This window comes from Notolabrus celidotus, chromosome 7, assembly GCF_009762535.1.
Source record: "Notolabrus celidotus isolate fNotCel1 chromosome 7, fNotCel1.pri, whole genome shotgun sequence".
NCBI classification, from domain to species: domain Eukaryota; kingdom Metazoa; phylum Chordata; class Actinopteri; order Labriformes; family Labridae; genus Notolabrus; species Notolabrus celidotus.
This window is the reverse complement of record NC_048278.1, coordinates 30,288,636-30,307,590: the sequence shown is the minus strand read 5'-3', so window position 1 is coordinate 30,307,590 and position 18,955 is coordinate 30,288,636. Positions and strand designations below refer to the sequence as shown.

Below are 18,955 nucleotides of genomic sequence, written 5' to 3'. Positions count from 1 at the left end.
GGCAGAGATTTACAGCGAGTGATATATTTTACCACTAAAAGAAAGCAGGATTTCTTTTTGTTGTCAAAAAGATAAGAAAACCAAAACAAGATCTACTAACACGTGTTGTGGACCCCAAAATCTACATAAACAGTAAGTCCCTCACAGGAGCATTGGTGTGTAACATGTTAACATGTGTGTTTGTTTGTGAACAAGTGTGTGACTGTTCTGAAGTTCCTTTGTACCTGTCATTTTATGTGACATAAGGAAAAACAAGTGAGGGTGGAGTTTAAAATAACAGTGATGAATAATGTTGCCTCTCAAGGTCCCAAGCCAGAACTCATATCCTATATAAGTGAAGTTACCTGCAGACTTGAAGGCATCTGATACGTCTCCTTCCTCTCCATCTCGTCTGAAGATTCACACTGGGGAGAAAACTCAGCCAAAGCCTGAAAAACAGGTAATCTTTTTTTGTGATAATAATGCCTTAACAGTTTTTCTTTTCAAATATCAAAAAGAGGCTTACTTGACTTTTTCTTTGCGTGTGTGTGTGTGTGTGTGTGTGTGTGTGTGTGTGTGTGTGTGTGTGTGTGTGTGTGTGTGTGTGTGTGTGTGTGTGTGTGTGTAAATATTTATACAGTATATACAGTATATATCCATGTATTCAAATATATATGCCATACTCATACTACTTTTATGCCCCATACGGCACCGGTTTCCACAAACACTATACTGAGGTAGTAGGAGGCACAGGATGGAGAGGGGAGTTTTCTCTCACCCACGATAACTCTCTGGGCTACCGCAATTGGCTGAAAACTCTCAAGGATCGACCTGGTATTGTCAGGTATTCCCTGAGACCAATGTACACAGTAGTGTCAGATTGGGCACGAAGACTGGCACTGAAGGCTGCCACAGAAGTGTACCTGAAAGAGAACGCCATCGGCACACAGTCCAGACCTTACTGCAGAAGACAAAATAAACTTCATAACAACTGCTGTCCACTGAGGGTGTCGAAAGGAACACTTGTGGTGACCATTGTCAGAGCCTGGAATCTGAAAGGAGATATATGGGGCAGGACTGAGGGGTGTGTAGAGAACAAGACAAGTGTCAGAGGGGCTGCACAGTAAACATTATCCACATACAAAATATTCAAACTATTGTTTGATTTCCATATTTTTTCCACAACACAGGTATGTTAAGATGTGGTACGGTTCCATCTACCGCAGGACATCTGTGAAGAAGTCAAACTACCCTTACTGGAACGCTCGTTATTATTTGGGCAAGGTCAGTATTAATCTCTCAAACACATCCAATCAAAGGTGACAGAAAGTTAATTACTTGAATCCCATATTCAGCCTCAGAAACAGTTGAGGTTCAAAAACATTTTGAAATATAAAATATTTTATACATTTACATATATATGTAAATATATGTAAATATATATATATATATATGTGTGTGTGTGTGTGTGTACATGTTTATCTATGTATATATACATACAAATATTTAGACATATATATGTCTAAAATATTTTATTCAAATATGAAATATTTTATAAATATATTTTATAATTAATATATATATATATATTCAAACCCTTTCAGATGATTATCTTCACAAGATTAAAGTTATTTACATTTACTTTCAATGTTAGTCAAGGTACCACTGGAGGAATACAATGCTTCTTAAATACCAGTTGCTGCCCAAGCACAGAGTCTCTTTTGCAAACTATCCAGCAAGGCCTTTAATTTCCCCCATTTAAGGATAGACACATAGTGCGAGATTATTTGCTTAAGCGTGAAGAATCCAGGGATTTATCTTCCAGTGATGGAAAATTTAACTGACCAATCGACTTGTGTGTCTGTTGTTGTGACTCATTAGGTCCATCGTTTTGCGTTGAGTTCCTTAAAACAACTGGGGATGTCTAGTTGACCTTTACAAGTTTTAAGTTAGACACTAGATTGTGTTACAATTACTAAGTAATGTTACATTCAGGTCAATATGCCCATCTGTTGTTTGTTGGTGCTTGAGTTTGCCATGTTTTTATGAGCATGCAGTACCTTTAAGGTTTTTCTGGAGAATATTTTGGACACTATTTTTCATTGTTTTGGATTGTTGTAATGATAACAGGCATGTGTTTATACAAAGTAAGCATATTTGGCCATTCCCATTCTGATGGCAGTATCAAAACACCAACTAGGGGCGCTGGTGGCCTAGCGGTCTAAGCGCCCCACATACAGAGGCTACATTCCTCGTCGCAGAGGGAGCCGGTTTGACTCCCGGCCACGACCATTTCCCCCACTATCTACTCCCCACATTTCCTGTCTCTCTTCAGCTGTCCTATAGATTAAAGGCAAAAGCCCCAAAAATATAACTTAAAAAAAGCTAATAGCTGATCAGTGTGTTGCACACCCACACTTGATTTATGGGTTTTGACTAGCTTTTTGAGCCAATTTCAAGTGGCCATTTGAGGAACTGCAGTTTTGGTGATCCTGATTTATTTCTTAGCCTCAAAGGTTTCCTCTGATCATGAGGTTTCATATGATTAAAAAACAACCACAACAACTTTTTGTGAATATTGGTTCAAAACAAAATAAAGTATTTTTCTTCTATCCATGAAGGTGGACACATTCCTGGGTCTGAGGATTGAAGTCTGGGATAAAGACTGGGGCAGAGATGACCGCCTGGGATCATGTGTGAAGTACCTGAGTCAGGGAACACACAGAATAACCTGCCCAGCAAAAAGAGGAGGTGTGGAGATCAGGTACACTCTGACCTGTGACAAACCCCAGAAGAAAAGTACATTCTGGACAGGATGATCTGTCAATATGCCTATGACTTGCACTAAACAGATGTGGTAACTTTTCTGAAACACAAAGAGCCAGACAATCACATCCTATAAAGGTAATGAAAATGTATAACACTATTTCTCTTTAAAGTTCTTAGAATAACATTTTTGGGGAGATATAATTTAGAGGTATAACAATACAATGTAGGGTTTTACTCAAATGGATTCAGCATTGTATCATTTTTCATCCTTAAATGAGTTGTGTTTTCATTTATATCCTTGTAAGAAGAACTTTTAATTGTTTGCATTGATCATTTGTTTGTAATGTGTAAAAAAAAAAGTCTTAATATCTCCAGCTCTGCTCATTAGGGGTGTCCATGTAAAGGCCCTAATGAACTGTCCCTGCTCTCTCATGTCTTCATACCTCCTGTGGTTTAAAGTTTCCTGTGTGGCGTTTAATGCACTCTGTAAAAACCAGCTCCTGCCGTGACCACTGGATTCCTTCCTCTCATCTTTGGAAATGTGAAGTTGGTTCAAACGACCACAGTAACAGCCTGGGGGCGGTGTAAGCCAACTCCCCTGTCTGCTGCCCATCCATCCCGCATCACAGGGCACACTGTCCGGAACACGTGTGTCTCATTTAGGGAACTGCAGGAGGAAATGATGGAGAAGGAAAGTTTGTGACGCCTCTCCGTGGTGTTGGGACTGTCCGCAGGAGGAAAACTGTCGAACATTTTATTCTCCTGCTATACTTCTCACCACACCGCTCCAACAGCCTACTATACATCTGAAAAGTCTGTATGGATCTTGGATTAAAAGAGTCCCCAAGTCTGAAATGTCTCATGATTGGAAATGCAGCTCCACGCCTGTCTGCTGCTCGTTATCATTACAACAGGTAAGGAAACCTGACATACCTGAGTCAATGCTGTGCGTCATGACACTTTGATCACTGAACTTATTACTATAAGGCTGAAAATGCTTCTTCCATAACTGATGTTATTGCATGAAGTAACAGTTTGTCTGCTGTGTCGCCAGTACACAGCTTCATTACTTAAGTCAAAGTATAGATAGGTCAAATATTACTCCAATACAAGTGAAAGTTGCTCTGTCAGATTATTACTTGAGTTAAAGTACTTAAGGACTTGCTTTTAAAAATACTTTAGTATTCAAAGTACTTTTTAGAATATCTCAAAACATTGTGTTTTCACATAACATAAGTGCAGTCAAGACATAGGAGTACATTCTGTTACATTGTGTTTATTTGGAAACCATTACTTGAAATCTCTAAAAACTATACTATGGAATAAAAACAGACACTAAGTTACTCCAAGCACAGACAACTTAGTTTGAAATGTTCATCTGGGGTTAAACAAATGTTCTGTAGCTCAACACGCTTTCTCAGGTTGGACTGTGAATGTGTATGTTTGGGCAGAGTGGGAAACAGGGAGAACATTTCAAACAATACGTATCATTCTTCATTTCAAAAACCTCTAACACGGGCTGAAGATATGGCCATGGGTGCTCAGGTGGAGAATTATAGCCATCATTACCACCTCTAAATGAACTGCCTGATCTGAGTGATCTGTGTTTGCTCCACGTTCAACCATGGAGACGCACAATATACAGGGATGTCTAAACCACTGAGACAAACAGAACTACACAAACACATTTTACTGTCTTAGGGATCAGATTTTAGAAAAGAGAAGGAAATTCATGAGCTGACTTCAAAGCAAAAGTCGTGAGTAACTAGAGCACTGATAGAAATGTCGTGGAGTCAACAGTACAATAATTGTCTTCTAAATGTAGTGGAGTAAAAGTTCACCAAAAAATAATACTCAAGTAAAGTACAGATACTCAAAAAATGTACTTAAGTACAGTACTTAAGTAAATTGACTTTGTTACTGTCCACCACTGAATATGCATGAACCAGGTTTCTGTGCACAGGTACATTTTTAGGGTTACCTGAATGCCTCCATCATGTCTCATATCTTCAGATTGGTCTTGATGTCATTAATGAATTAAGAAGGAAGAACATGTGATGAAAAAGTTGGCCTAAGTTTATTTTTCTTCTAGTTTCATCAGCAGATATAGTACTGCTTCAGGCTACCAATCCAAGCTCTGGGGACACATTTCTCCTCCTTTCAGATATAGATCATGAACTCTTACAGTTCTTTAATATAATAATTTGTATGTAATGTCACATCTTTTATTAGAGCATATCACACTTTTCTCTTTTTATACTCTAAACCCCTTAAAATGAGATTATCTAGGAACAAAATATACTTCAGTTGAAATGCCAAGACAGTTATATTTTTTGCAGTATAGACTCAGAGAGGTGTCAATGATTCATTCAGTGTTCCCCTCTTTCAGCAGCCTCTCTTTTTGTCTTTCCACAGATAAAACATTGGCCTTGCAGCACCACCTCTGCAGTGGAGATGTCAACCTGGACCAAAAACCTGCTGGTCAAATCAATCTCACTTTACCTGGACTTTTTACTGACTCCACCAACAGACCCAACACTATAACCCACCACTCTGATGAAAGTACACCAGTTTCACTTTGCACTTGGACGTTAAGCATCCCTTTCGGTCGGACGGTACTTTTGAAGTTAATTAGGTTAGAAAGCAACTCAAGCATATCGATTCGTTGTGTGTCAAATGGGGAAGATGTGGTTCTGGAGAGCAGCGGAGGGACGGTTCTGCTGTCCGGCTGTGACAGAAACAAAGCAACACTCTCTTGGACAGCAGCAAGTCAGTCCTCAAATGAAATTCAGCTGGCTTATAATGGTGAGATACGGCTACTTGATTATCCAGTTGTGTTTATCGACTCTGCGTGGCCTAGTTGTTGTATCACGAGAGTTTAATTTAATTGTTTGAAACAAGGTTACACTTGTTATGGAGCTTTTTTTTTTGCCCATGCTGTGTCAGTGAAGTATTTTTGTTTACAGTTATGGTGGCTTTGGCAGTACAGCGTGTAATTATGGAAACATACTGTGGAAATATAGCGTTCAAAATATGTTGTTTTGAGTCCTAAATCTGTCGGAAAGTTCTTATCACGCTCACTGTGGTGTGAGAGCTGAAGGTTCTGTTGTGATTTCCCCTCTATCGCTCCTCACCCTGTCTCTCTCTGTTTTTGTGTTTGTTCCTGGTCATCCAGTCCAGGAAGATGACCCACATTCCTCCGAGGACCACACCAACCCACAGTCAGACCAAGACCTCTTACATCGGTCTCAGACAGGAACCAGCTTTACAAGAGCTGCTTCCATTGGTGTAGAGACAGTGAGTGGGAAAGAAGGGGGCAGAGGTCGACTCTACGAAGGTCTGGACTCAAGTTCGGGGGCTTATTCCTCCTCTCAGGACCAGGGCCTGCTCCACCCCACCTCACCCCTGCAGGGACTCGCAGTGGCTGGGAGAGCTGATAGGGAAGCTCTCCCTCTTCCTGAGGAAGAACCAAACAATGGAGCGGATACATCTGGAGCGGCTCACCTCACTGATGGTCCCACGTCTGCCAGAGAGAGGACACACCCCTATTTTCAGCCAACGCTCAGTACAGTCTCACTTTTTCACACTTTAATGACCGAAAACACAGAAAAAAACTCTGGAATTGAGCTCCCGAAAACACAGACGGCCTTGACACATGAAACAGAAAGTCACTTTAACACCTTGGATGGCACAGATATACAAAGATTTAGAGTCACTCATTCTTCTTTGGTGAGCTCCAGCATCCCATTTGTCACCTCTTCTCCACCTGAGACAACCAGGGAGAGTGGTACCATCTGGCTCCCACATCATGGAGCTGTTTCTGGGCCACCTGATGAGAAACCACCCCCATCCTGGAGGGGCCATCGAAGCACAGACATACTAAACTCTGATCTGAACTCCTCTATCACCTCTGACCCCTTAAACCCTCCCACTAAGCCTCCAGAGGAAGCCTCGACCAGCACAAACACTGAGACAGAACCTACTGCATCATCATCATCATCTTCCTCACAGAGTCCTAGCATGACACACTCATCCTCCACCGCAATCACAGACATCAACACCACTCTCAGTCCCATGACGGCTGCTTCATTTCAACCAAGCATGAGTACAAATGTCTCCTTAGTGTCTGCTACTTCAGATATTAAAAGTCAGTCTGCTGCGTTTGAGTCCTCTGAAAAGCTTGGAAACACAGAGATGCTTCACACTTTCACTTCCCCTTCCACACCAAGTCAAACAAAATCCCCTAAAAGCACAGAGAGCATCACACAAACTCCTTTCACAAACGCCCCGACCACACAAAAGGAGACACAAACAGCAACAGAAAGGACACAAAGCAACACGGATGCCATCTCCTCCCTTCCTGATGTAACCAAAGCTGACGACAGGACTTTCACTTTCACAGACTCTTCTTCGACACCAGGAGCAGCGCTAACGTTGGGAGATGTAGTCCAAAGCACAGCTGTTAACAGAAACACTGAGATCTATACTTCGCATCCCACTTTAACGCTTTTTAATACCAACTCTGCCAAAAATTCACCGACTTCTTCTCCTCTTTTGTCAACAAGTGAAACCGAACTCTCAACTACAAACTCTCAAGTGCTCCAAACGCACTCTATGTTTCTTGGCATTTCACTTTCTACTCACACAGCCTCACCTTTGTCTTCTGTTTCCACTCAGTCCACTGCAAACACACCCATGCCTACAACCTTTAAAACATCAACAATCAAACCTACATCTTCACACACAGCTCATACACAGAACCCCCTGCTTTTGCCATCTTCTACTGACGCCTTAGCTACATATAAACAGTCCAGAGACGACAGCACTACACAAGCCTCTCCCCTCTCCATCACAACTGTAAAACAAGATGATGGATATGGGGAAGTAGAGAGACAGGGTGAGTCTTGGCAGTGGCTCCCAAGCAGCTCAACCAAACAGACTCCCACAGCCATCCCTCTTACAACGCCACATGCCATCCAGGAGAATCTTTCAACTCTCCAAACCTCTGCTTTGAACTCCAAACCTACCTGGAGCTCCACAACCAGTCGGCCACCTAAGTTCTACATTGTGCCAGACCAGCCTGTAGCCATTAGAGGTATTATTTGTTTGCTTATATGTGAAGTTAAATAAGAGTTTCAGAGTTGGGGCCTTCTGTAAGTGACTTTATTTGCTTACTCTGTCCACCAGTGGAGTCAATTGAGCTGCTGCTGCAGATCATTGTCGAAGAGTCCAGATCCGATTTTAAGTCCAGCCTGGAAGAAGATGCAGCTGCTTGGGTGAGAGATCTTGCACACAAAGGCTTAAAATATAATGGCATGCTGATTTAGTAGACTGTACAAAGTTTCCCTCCCTGTTTCTCTTAGATGGAGCCGTACCTTCACAGAGCCCCGGGGTTCACCAGGCTGCTGGGAGTCTGGAGCAGGTGAGGTCCTACTCCTTAAAGTATGTATGTGCATGTGTAGTGTGGCCAAACTTTAGTGAGTCCAAGTTTGTGCCATTTATATATTTTTTTCACCTCATCCTTTTATTTTCACAATGTGTGCAATGGCCAGCACCATTAAGTTCACTAGCAAGGACCAGTCCATCAACAGGATTTAATCTGACAATGATTTATTGATCTATTTGGAATAGTGATTCTGAATTTGACGTTGAACTTCTTGCTGTTACTGGTTTTGGGGAAGCTTATTAGGGGATCTGCCGTGGCTCCCAGGCACGACGAACTCTGTATATATATAGTAGGAAAGAAAGAAATAGGAAGAAAAGGGGAGGGAGGGAGGGGTGCTGAATCTGAGAACGGAGGGGAAGAGAGGGATAGGTTGGAATTTATCAGACAGCCGGAAGAGGCGGGGTGTGGTTCTGTCCTGAAACTTTGCTATATAGCATCACTAAAAGAAACTCAGCAGTACATCGTACATCTCTATACCACTCTACTCCAGTAAGTAAAACGACTAAGAAAACAAACACAAACTTAAATACACACAGATTTCTGTGAAACAAAACACCAAACACAAAAAACAGTACCAGAATTCTGAAAAACTCAGACCCATTATATGTCAATGATTAGCGGTATACCTATCTCTCAAGTTCAGGGCCTTCACATTTTGAAGTCTGCTATTAAATCTCTCTAGAGAATATTTTAAAGTAGGGAAAAGGTCTTGAAAAATGTGTCCTGGATTATGTTTTTCCAAAGTCAGTTTCTTCAGTGGACTAAATTTTGTTCTAGAAACATCTTAAAGGCTGGGGGCATTCATGTTTTCCAAAATAAAAGAATGAACTTCTTGGCAAAGTTTATTATGGTGATTAAACGTTTGCATTTGTTGCATGATTTTTTAGATATAGATTAAAATTTGGCATATAATTTAGTAACTAAAGGCAGGGTGTTTTCAAAACTATTAAGTGAAAGAATTCATCAAATTCCAGGAACTTTCTAATACATTAAAATACCAAAAATGAGGTATAATTGTACTTTGTCCAATTCATTAATATTTAATATTCTGATAAATAAATACATGCTGATCTTCCAAAACTCAGAAGGATTCAATCTCACCCGAGTGATCTCAACATCACTCGGGTGGAATTTCAGGAATTTTCTTTTTTTTATGATTTGAAATGTATTCATTTTTACAAACATTCAAATAAAGACGCATGAATAATGACAATAAAATAAAAAAAAAAATTTAAATTAAAAAAAAAACAAAAAAACCAGACAAAACAAATTCAACATTATTTACAACAAAAAACAGTGAACGGATTTCAGGAATTTTCTTTTTTTTTATGATTTGAAATGTATTCATTTTTACAAACATTCAAATAAAGACACATGAATAATGACAATAAAATTTAAAAATTTAAAAATTAAAATAAAAATAGAAAAAAAAAAAAAACAGACAAAACAAATTCAACATTATTTACAACAAAAAACAATAAACGAATTTCAGGTATTTTCAAAGATTATCTGGATGTGGATCTGGAAAAAAAACTTTTGCTGGATGTGAAACAGAAAGTTTTTTAATCTGTTTGTCAAGTTTAAAAAATTCTGTTAACCCACAGAACAGGAAATGACATTACCATGGATCCATTGAGAAACTCTGGTTACAACTTCCCTCTAGTGCAACATCATGTCATAATTTATCATCTTTTTATTCATGCCAACTTGCTACACTTGGATAGTGAAGATGGAGCACATTCAACTTTTTAATAATGTATTGTAAGAGCATCATTTCACCTGCTATACAACAGCATGTTGGAATTATCTTTGTGAGCATTTAGCTCAAAGCACCACTGTGCCTTTGTCCAGTCACACAGAGTTTGTTACAGACTCTTGTTGTAAAAGCACAAGTGAAATGTGCAGATGTTGTTTTTGTGAAAACTTAAAATGCCGGTAGAAAATAAAGTGATTTCACAGTTTTCAGTTTTGGTTTATATTGAACTAAGGAAGAGAGAAAATATTCAGTTTTCTGCTGACATCTTTGGATTTGGAAAAAGAAGCTCAATTGGAAAGTAGGTTAAAAATTTCCCTTCCCGCAGCGGATGAAATATTCTCTTTTCATCCAGACGGTAAGCAGAGCCTTTAGTATTTTTGGACGTACATTCAGAACAGCAAAAGTGTGGTTACTTTCAACCAGAGCCAGGTTTTTTTGCTTTATACAATCTTGATGCCTCCAACTATAGCTAGAATATGATGATACCACAAAGACAATGATGCAATGGGTTAGCACTGTTGTCCTGTTGTTGTAGTGGCCATGCGGTGCAGAGTCTGGTCCAGTTTAAAACCAGTGAGGCTCTGAAGTGGCTCAGCATGACCGGACCGTCGTCACTGTTGGAGAGAACAGGACTCACTCAGGCTGTTCGAGAGCGGAGGAAATTCAGATCCTCCAAGATCACCAACATCACACTGGGGGGTAAGCCTCAATCAATGCATCAATAAGATCTTGACCATATGCAAGAAAGTGTGATTCAAGGACATTTAGAATATTAAACCTGTCAGCTCACAGAAAGCCGACCAAACATGCAAACTCTCAGGGTTTAAGACGGTTCTAACTGAAGAGCTTATGCTGCAAGTAATTTTCCACATCTCCCCCTCTTCTTCTGTCCTCTTTCTTCTCCTCTGACTGTCTTATAATGGCTCAAAATATACTTGAACTGCAGGGTTAGCGGTTAGCCACAGTGAATTTATTTACCTGAGAGGGAGTTCTGTTCTTAACCTCCTTACTTGATTGACCCACTTATAGACGGTCTCATGTAAACACCATAACTGGGTTAGTTTGACTCAGTTTGGCTCACAATCTAGTTTGCTCAATCAGATTAACATGTCCCACTTACTTGGATATTAAACTTGTTACGATTGTCTGTAATCATTCACACATATTAAGTTTTTTTCCCCATCTACAACAATTTTATATTTTCATTTTATTTTTTATTGTAGTTCTTATTCTTATTCCTATTCTTATGCCTTGTACAAAGAGAGCACAGTTTACTAAAGTCAAATTCCTTGTGTGTTCAAGCATACTTGGCAAATAAAGCTGATTCTGATTCTGATTCTGAAGAACAGCACAGGGCTGTGAATGCATTTAACGTCAGAGGACTTGATTGTGGCGCTGGTTTAGCTTGGTTCTTGAAGCCGGTACTGTTAACTGGTTAACAGATAGGATGACAAGTTCATCAAGTCTTCAGATCCTTTGGGGTAAAATGAATACGATTTGATTGAGGATCAAATGAAACAGGAAAAATGAAATCTTGCTAAATATGCATAAACACATGTTCACAAAATGACCCTGAATCAATCCATCAAGGTCAAAAAATCACACTTACCCATCTTCCAAATCCCACGCATCCCTGTATATGCTATTTTTCTGCAGATGGCTGCATGATCTGATATGTCATTTGACTGCTGTAAAGCAAATATACATGTTTAAAGCATAATTAACAGTTAACAATACTTATAGGGCACCGTTGGCCTTGCAATCTAAGAGTGCGCCCCATGTACAGAGGATATAGTCCCTGTCTCAGTGGTTGCAGGTTCGACGCCCAGCCTCTACAATATGCTGCATGTCTTCCCCGTCTGTCTACTCCCCACATTTCCTGTCTCTCTTCAGCTTCCCTATCCAATAAAGGCAAAAAATGCTCAAAAACACAACTTAAATAACAATCAAACAATACTTCCAGAGAAAAAGCAAACTAACAGAAATGCATCCTGCGTAAATGTACATATTTAGTTCTTTTATGTTTGTTTTCTGCGCCATAGAGCTCCTTTATTGCATTCACATGTTTATTTTAAGTGATTTCAGCACATATTTTCTCACTGCTGTGAAAGTCTCATAAGTGCAAAAAAAAAAGAAGTCTATCAGTCCATGGCCTTATTGGTTCCCCACAGATGCACCACTTGCAGACAGACTAAGCTGTGGTGCTGGTTTGTTCTCTGACATTCCTTCTCGTAATTCCCAAATCAAGCTGTGTGTGACAATTTAAACACTGTAATGGAAGTTGCTCTGGGTTGAGTGCTACAGAAAGGGCAGGAAAGTTGGAAGTTGCTGAGATTGAACACATCTTAGAGGTTGGTCTTGTGTGATCTGTTCAGATCAATGAAAGTCTAATCCTTCCACATGTATTCCCTTCAGGTCTGCAGGGTGATGTGTGTGACTGGTTACTGCAGTGCCCAGCAGGATATAAGTGTGGGTCTCAGCCTGGCTCTTCAAACTACAGCTGTTCTTCTATCTGCCACTCTGACCACTGCCACCACCACGGTATCTGCACTCATCACCCAGGCCAGTTTCCAGTTTGTCGGTAAGAGCACGCTCATCTAGAAAGTTTGGTATTTCACCTCCATTCCAGAAACTTTGTTTGGGTTTGATTGTCTTTCTGTTTGTATTAGCTGCCTTGTAGGAGAGGACTTCTGGTACATGGGTCAGAGGTGTGACGTGAGGATGACTCGGGCGCGGCTCGTGGGTGCATGTCTCGCCATCTTGCTCATCATGGTGACAGCGATAGGTGTTTTGGCCTTTGTTGCAGTGCGACGCTACAAAGCTGCTCTGATCCAGGCCAAAGTGGATCAGACTCGGAGCAGGTATACACCGACACTCTGATAAAGATAATAATAGATTACAGCTCACATTAAACAACCTACAATACAAATATTAATATATACAGGGCTCACTTACATTACATGAAGGTTCAAGAGTTCACATGGTGTCATTCAAAGATTGACAGATTGAGAAAAAGAAGAAGAGAGCGGTTGTTGTTGTGCACAAAAGTCTTTGTATAGATAGACGTTTTTAATTGTATCACAGGAGCTTTTATTCCTCAACGGCCTCTGTTACTTCCCAGACAGGAGGGGGTGAGCAATATCATTGCGCCAATTTTTTACGCATTGGGCCTTTAATAATTTTAATATTCAAATTGATCACAGAATTAATTCATCACAGCATCAGAGATGTTTTAATGATGTATCACAATTTTTCAAGTCTCCCCAGTAAAAGTTTTTTATTCACTGTGATAAAGTGAGCAAATATGTAGGTATTTGGAAATGTAGAGTCTGTGTGAAATGTAAGGATGGACAGCCCAATCAGAAACCATTATTTAATCTTAATTTCAAGTCTTTACTGACATTTTTTTGCAGCAGTTCTGATGATGCTGACTGAAAAGCCACAAAAAGTCTAATCAGCCTGTTGTCTGTGCAATCACAGATCCCAAACATCCTGTATGTGGTGATTTAAGAGTCATTTTTGTTCTGACTCTGGTACAAGAAATATGTTTAACCTACATTACAGCTCGAAGAGAACACTAGAAATACAGTGAGGAAAAAATGATCATAAATTGATAAACTTATTACAAATGGTCACTCAAATATAATTGAATTTAATGCTTCATAACCTGAGGACATCTCTTAAATGAAAACTGGTGCATAATGTTTAGAGTTCTATGAAATATCAATACAAAGCTTTCAGTTGCATCAAATGGCACCGTCAGTCCTCCTCATCTGAATCATTTTAAAAAGGTGATTAACAATGCTGCCAACCCCACCAAAAAAATGCAGCTCCACTTCATCAAACCACAGACTGCATGGGTTGAAGCTGCTGCTGTAGTGGGCCAATCATAGGCTGCATCCAGTCCAAGAATGTGGTTGTTATTGGCTGCAAATAAAACACATGTATTATCATTTTTTTCACAGATCTGGGTACAAAGAGGATTTTATTTTAGGTATTTTACACCGTTTCATTAACCTCTCCTGAGGCTTCTGGATAGACCTTTTAGAATACCACAAGTAATGTTAAAACACACTGACACACATACCGTTAGGAAAGAACTAGACGCCTTGGGCAAGATCACATGTTGAAATTGAGGAGGGGAAAAAGACACTGAGAAGGGTGTGACTGCGGACAAGGAGATTGTGATTGCAATAATGTCCACCAGGTGTCACCCTCTAGCTGCAGACTGAAGATGAAGCCTGAGCTGCAGACTCGCAGCAAATTTGGAGACAGTCTGGCTGATTCCAAACGTCCACCCTCAACCCTGCAATGCAGACACCCCTTGCTGTCATACGTACCGAGACATGTTCACTGTCATCTCATGAAGTCAGTTTAGGGAATGCATGTTTTTGGGGACAAGACGTCAGATCTCACTGACTTCCATCCTGATGAAACATTTTCAAAAGCACACCTACTGAAATTATTAATTTTAAGCAAAAGAAACCTCACAACATAAGTAATATCAAACCAAATGTATACACTACAGCTAATGAATAGTATGCAGCACACATGAGCAGACTGGTGTTCACTGTTATTTGAATAATTATCTTCTCACATTTATTTTTGGATATATTTTCAAGTATCACATCTTGAAGTGTGAAGAAACTCCCTTGAAGCCCTTGTGGGCTTGATGATCTGTTGTGCTGACATTTGGATTTTTCAGTCTCCCAAAGCTGCCCAGGCTGAGAATTTGAAATCATTTTCCAACATCTGAATTTGGAGTCATAAAGTAGGACTGAAAGAGAGGGGAGTTTATCTATCATCACTGGGACAATGATGTTTCATCCTCTGGCAGAGATTAACTTCTAATGTTGGAAAGAGATGCAGACAGAGACAGTTCAGACAGGAAGTAAGAGTCTGAAGCTAAGCCTTAAATCCAAAGTGTCTCCTTAACAGCACAGAGAGAGCAATCTGTACAGAGGAAGCTGGACTCTTAGGTCAGAGCTTTACTTTCTCCAACAGGGTCAGTCATGAGCGGATTGGAGACATTAACACATCTTTGTTTATAACTTCAGAAAACAGAAATACATTGTTAGAGCTAACAATGTATGATTGATTGGTTGATTTCTGCAAGTTATCCTCCAGAGAGATGTTCCAAACTGGCCCAGTGACCCAGAATAAATTGCAAGCAGACACAATAACCTGTGAATATTCAACCTCACGTGATGACTCATTGTGTACAGCTATCGCAGGTTCAACCATTTTGATGAGCTGTCAGGACGGTTCTGGTTGCGTTCGTGGGCAGGATCAGCAGACTCGCTGGATAATCCTGCTTTCACACGCTCTGATGAGTTATTGCACCTGCGGGCACTCGACCGCCCCTGCTGTTACCACGACGACACGCTGTCGCTGGCATCCACCTGCCCCAGCCATGGCACACGCATCAACACAATCTACCCGCACAGGTACATGCAGACAAACACACACAGGCTCAGTATTACTCATGGGTTGTTTGTATGCTTGCTAGTATCATTATGTTGAAGTTATTATTAATCCTGCAAATGTCTGTGCCTCCTCCATTCTTCTGAAAATGTTTTAGTATTTGACAGGCTTAAATCATAACTTTAAATATAGATCCAGATAAAACAAGCAAGCCAAGTGCATGCCCCTTTTCTCTGTTTGTAAAGTTATGTTCAGCCATCGCTCTGACATGAATACCAGTAAACCTGCACATGGTAAATTGAAATGATTTCCAAAAAAGGAAATAATAACAAAGGTGTTTCTGTTCTGCGTTCTATAAATCACTTCCTCTGACATACAGAGAAACAGGGTGAGAAAAAAATAAGCCACCAATGCATCTATTCTTAGTGAGTTAAAGAAACTGCAAGCCTCACATGGTCACAAGTTTTGTAACACTTTCAAATATTCAGTACAGAAGTGCTAGCTTCGATAGTGGCAATGCAAAATGTAAAGCTGGCTATGGCAATTTGATGAATCCGACTACTCACCTGATAGTACACAAAATATATCAAACTAATGTAAAAACCTAAAAACAGTGAGCAGTGCAAAGCGAGGGGGCAGGGACATTTTTTTAGTGAGGTGTTAAATGTTTTTTAAACAAACAACTGTTAAAGAAGTTTGGAGCTGTTTTAATAATAATAATTATTATTATTCATAGGATTTATATAGTGCTTTTCTTAAAACTCAAAGTAGCTTTACATAGAACAAAAGTAAAAATAAAACCAGTAAATAAAACAGAACAAGGACAGAGGTTGGCATGAGTTGAGGTCATGTGTTGTATGCTTTTTTGAACATGTAGGTCTTGATGTGGTTCTTGAATGATTGAAGTGAAGTTGCAGATGTGTGGAGGGAGAGAGTTCCAGAGAGCCGGGGCAGCAATGGCAAAGGCTCTGTCCCCCAAGGTGCGGTGCTTTGACTTGGTGATAGGGGGACAGGAGATTGGCATCTGATGATCTGAGGCGGCGAGATAGGGAGTGGTGTTTGGTATGAGGGGGCGAGGTCATTGAGTGCTTTGTAGGTGGACATATTGGGAGTTTTTTGAGGTCAGTGGAGGGGAGGCCATAAAGAATGCTGTTGCAATAGTCAAGTCGGGAGGTTATGAAGGCGTGTATGAGGGTTTCTGCAGCAGAGGAGGAGAGAGAAGATCTGAGCAGTGAGATGTTGCAGAGGTGAAAAAAGGATGTTTTGGTGACGTTTCTGATGTGTGGTTTGAAGGAAAGGGTGAGGTAGAGGATGAAGATTACGGACTACTGGGGAGGGTGTGACTGTGTGGTTGTCGATGCTTAACAACAGAAGTTACAGTTTTGTTGTGACAGAGTAAAACACTGAAAAGCATACCAATGTGTTTTTGGGTACCAAGAAAGGTGTGAGTTCAGTTATGAAGTGTGCCCAACCCTAAACAATGGTGGTGATTTTTCTTGCCAAGCTCTTAAGTGTTCATTCTCCTCCAAGGAAATTTGGACCTCTGGCAACCCAAAATATCGTATATGTTTGCCAAATACCTGACATTAAGAAGTGGGCAGTCTGTGTACAGTGGTTAATTAGAGCTCTTACTCTAAAAACCACTGTCTACCTCTTGGAGTAACCCTGAAGAGAGCCTGAACCTAAAGAATAAATGTTTCAGTTTCAGCAGTAAATCCAAAATAGTAAGCTAAAAGAGGGTGAAAACATTTAAAGCTTTAGTTCAGTAGTTAAATCTTGTTTCCTATGTACAGAGGCTGTAGTCCACGTTATGAAACTTGTATTGTATTTTCCTCAGTATTATAGCAATAGTTTGCACTGTTCTTACCCTAACCGTGGGATCTTTCCCATTAAAGTCTGATTTTAATGTTTGCAAAAATGTTGATGTAATGAAGTAAAAACACTTGTTCACTCAGGCAGTATAAAGATGATGTTTGTGTAAAATGATCCCATATCTTCGTATTCCCTGTAGCTCTCAGTATGGTTGGAGAGGAAGCGAGGTGAGCATGGGGGAAGGTGTGCTGGACTCAGGTAAGGCCAGTGACCTCTCCGTGTGCAGCTGGCCTGTTGAACCCATTCAGTGGACTCCTTTCCCGATTCTGCAGCAACTGGCTTCTCACAGGACGCCCACAGTGAGTTTCTTACTGTTTTTATTCAGGTGTATAAAGAAATGTAAAACATATACGTGGTTTTATTGTGTGTTTATGTGTTCCCTCCTGTGGAACCAGGTGAGGGTGTCGAGGCCTCGGTCCTACTGTGAGGGGATGGAGCTGGTGGACATGAAGAGCTGGACTGCTTGAGACGCAAAAAGAAGAAACACAAAGGTCTTACACTGGTTGATGTCACTTAACGTCAAATCCTGTGCCTTAAATACTGTTGTTTTGTTGATAGATGTAAGAGGATAACTGTAAATGTGTATATGTGTATATGTGTGTCTCTATTTTTGTTAAATTGTTGCTACATTTTCCAGTTTTGTCTCAAATTTGTTTCTTGTAAGCTTATTCTGACTGCATGAAGGACAACAGAAAAACAAAGAGGCCGTGTTAATGTCTACACAATGCTTTGATGGACATAAATGATACTCAGGGTAAGAATAATTGTATTGTGTATGCATTTGTCATTAAAAATATAAGTCCAAGTGTATTTATACATACTCAGGTTAGCAAAAAATGTTTCTCAGTATAGAATTTCACATATACTGAGTCAGTTAATTAAGAGTTTTACAGGATGTTCTCAAACGTATTACAACAAGTACATAAAACACCATTAAACAATAAACCACAAGAAGAATTAAAAAGATAATTGTCATAGGTTGAAATTATTGGGAAAACACTTTCCTGCATAGAGATAGAGGTAAGTCCCTGAGTGCTTAAACCAGAGACTATTAAATGTAGAAAATAAATGTTCTGTCCTAGAATATAGACTGATATAAATAAAAATAAATATAAATATTATCATGTGATAAATATAGATATAAAAATATACCGTATATATACAGACTGGTTTAAACTCTGTGTAGCACTTGAAATACACTTTGCTTACACCAAGTCTCTTTAACAGCTATATGGAAGCCCTAAAATATTCTCAATAATTAAATAACTGAAATAGTTATATAAGTGATGGTCATTGCATGGAGTTAGAAGGTAAATTGGATATCATTTTCATGTCTATGAGGTGAATTTGTAGCTGCGACCAGCAATGTTTGCTGAGCCCAGCACAAAAAAATCAACAGCTGTTGTGGCTCGGATCTTTTTCTTCTGGCACCTTTAGAAACTCCTAAATTACAGGTGCGGATTTGTCCTGATGGCTAAACTGCACTCCCATGAAGCGGTTGGCTTGGGTTTGATTCCAGCCTGCGGCCCCCCCTCCCACATGTCACTCCCCCACTCACTCCCCGTCTCCAGCACTATCCACTGTCCTCCCCACTCCAATAAAGGTGCAAAAAGCCCCAAAAGAAAGAAAGAAAGAAACTGCTAAATTATGACATTACATTGTGTTATTTCAAGTGGTAAAAATAGTGATGTGTGAAAACTACACATTAC

At 40.0% G+C, this 18,955-nt stretch overlaps 2 protein-coding genes across 2 annotated transcripts; both read left to right on the top strand.

Annotated features, from left to right (window-relative positions):
- The first annotated feature begins 653 nt into the window (after positions 1-653).
- On the top strand, positions 654-3,598 carry LOC117815580 (perforin-1-like). Its single transcript, XM_034687377.1, has 3 exons — positions 654-1,063; positions 1,170-1,263; positions 2,601-3,598. Exons 1-3 carry the CDS (start codon positions 654-656, stop codon positions 2,796-2,798), a joined length of 702 nt encoding a protein of 233 aa, XP_034543268.1. The 3' UTR covers positions 2,799-3,598.
- si:ch211-14k19.8 (mucin-5AC) lies at positions 3,291-18,051 on the top strand. Its single transcript, XM_034687479.1, has 11 exons — positions 3,291-3,662; positions 5,164-5,553; positions 5,924-7,843; positions 7,936-8,024; positions 8,112-8,170; positions 10,486-10,649; positions 12,366-12,531; positions 12,620-12,811; positions 15,176-15,397; positions 17,386-17,545; positions 17,642-18,051. The coding sequence occupies exons 1-11, from the start codon at positions 3,620-3,622 to the stop codon at positions 17,711-17,713; spliced, it is 3,477 nt and encodes a 1,158-aa protein (XP_034543370.1). The 5' UTR covers positions 3,291-3,619; the 3' UTR covers positions 17,714-18,051.
- The last annotated feature ends 904 nt before the right edge of the window (positions 18,052-18,955 follow it).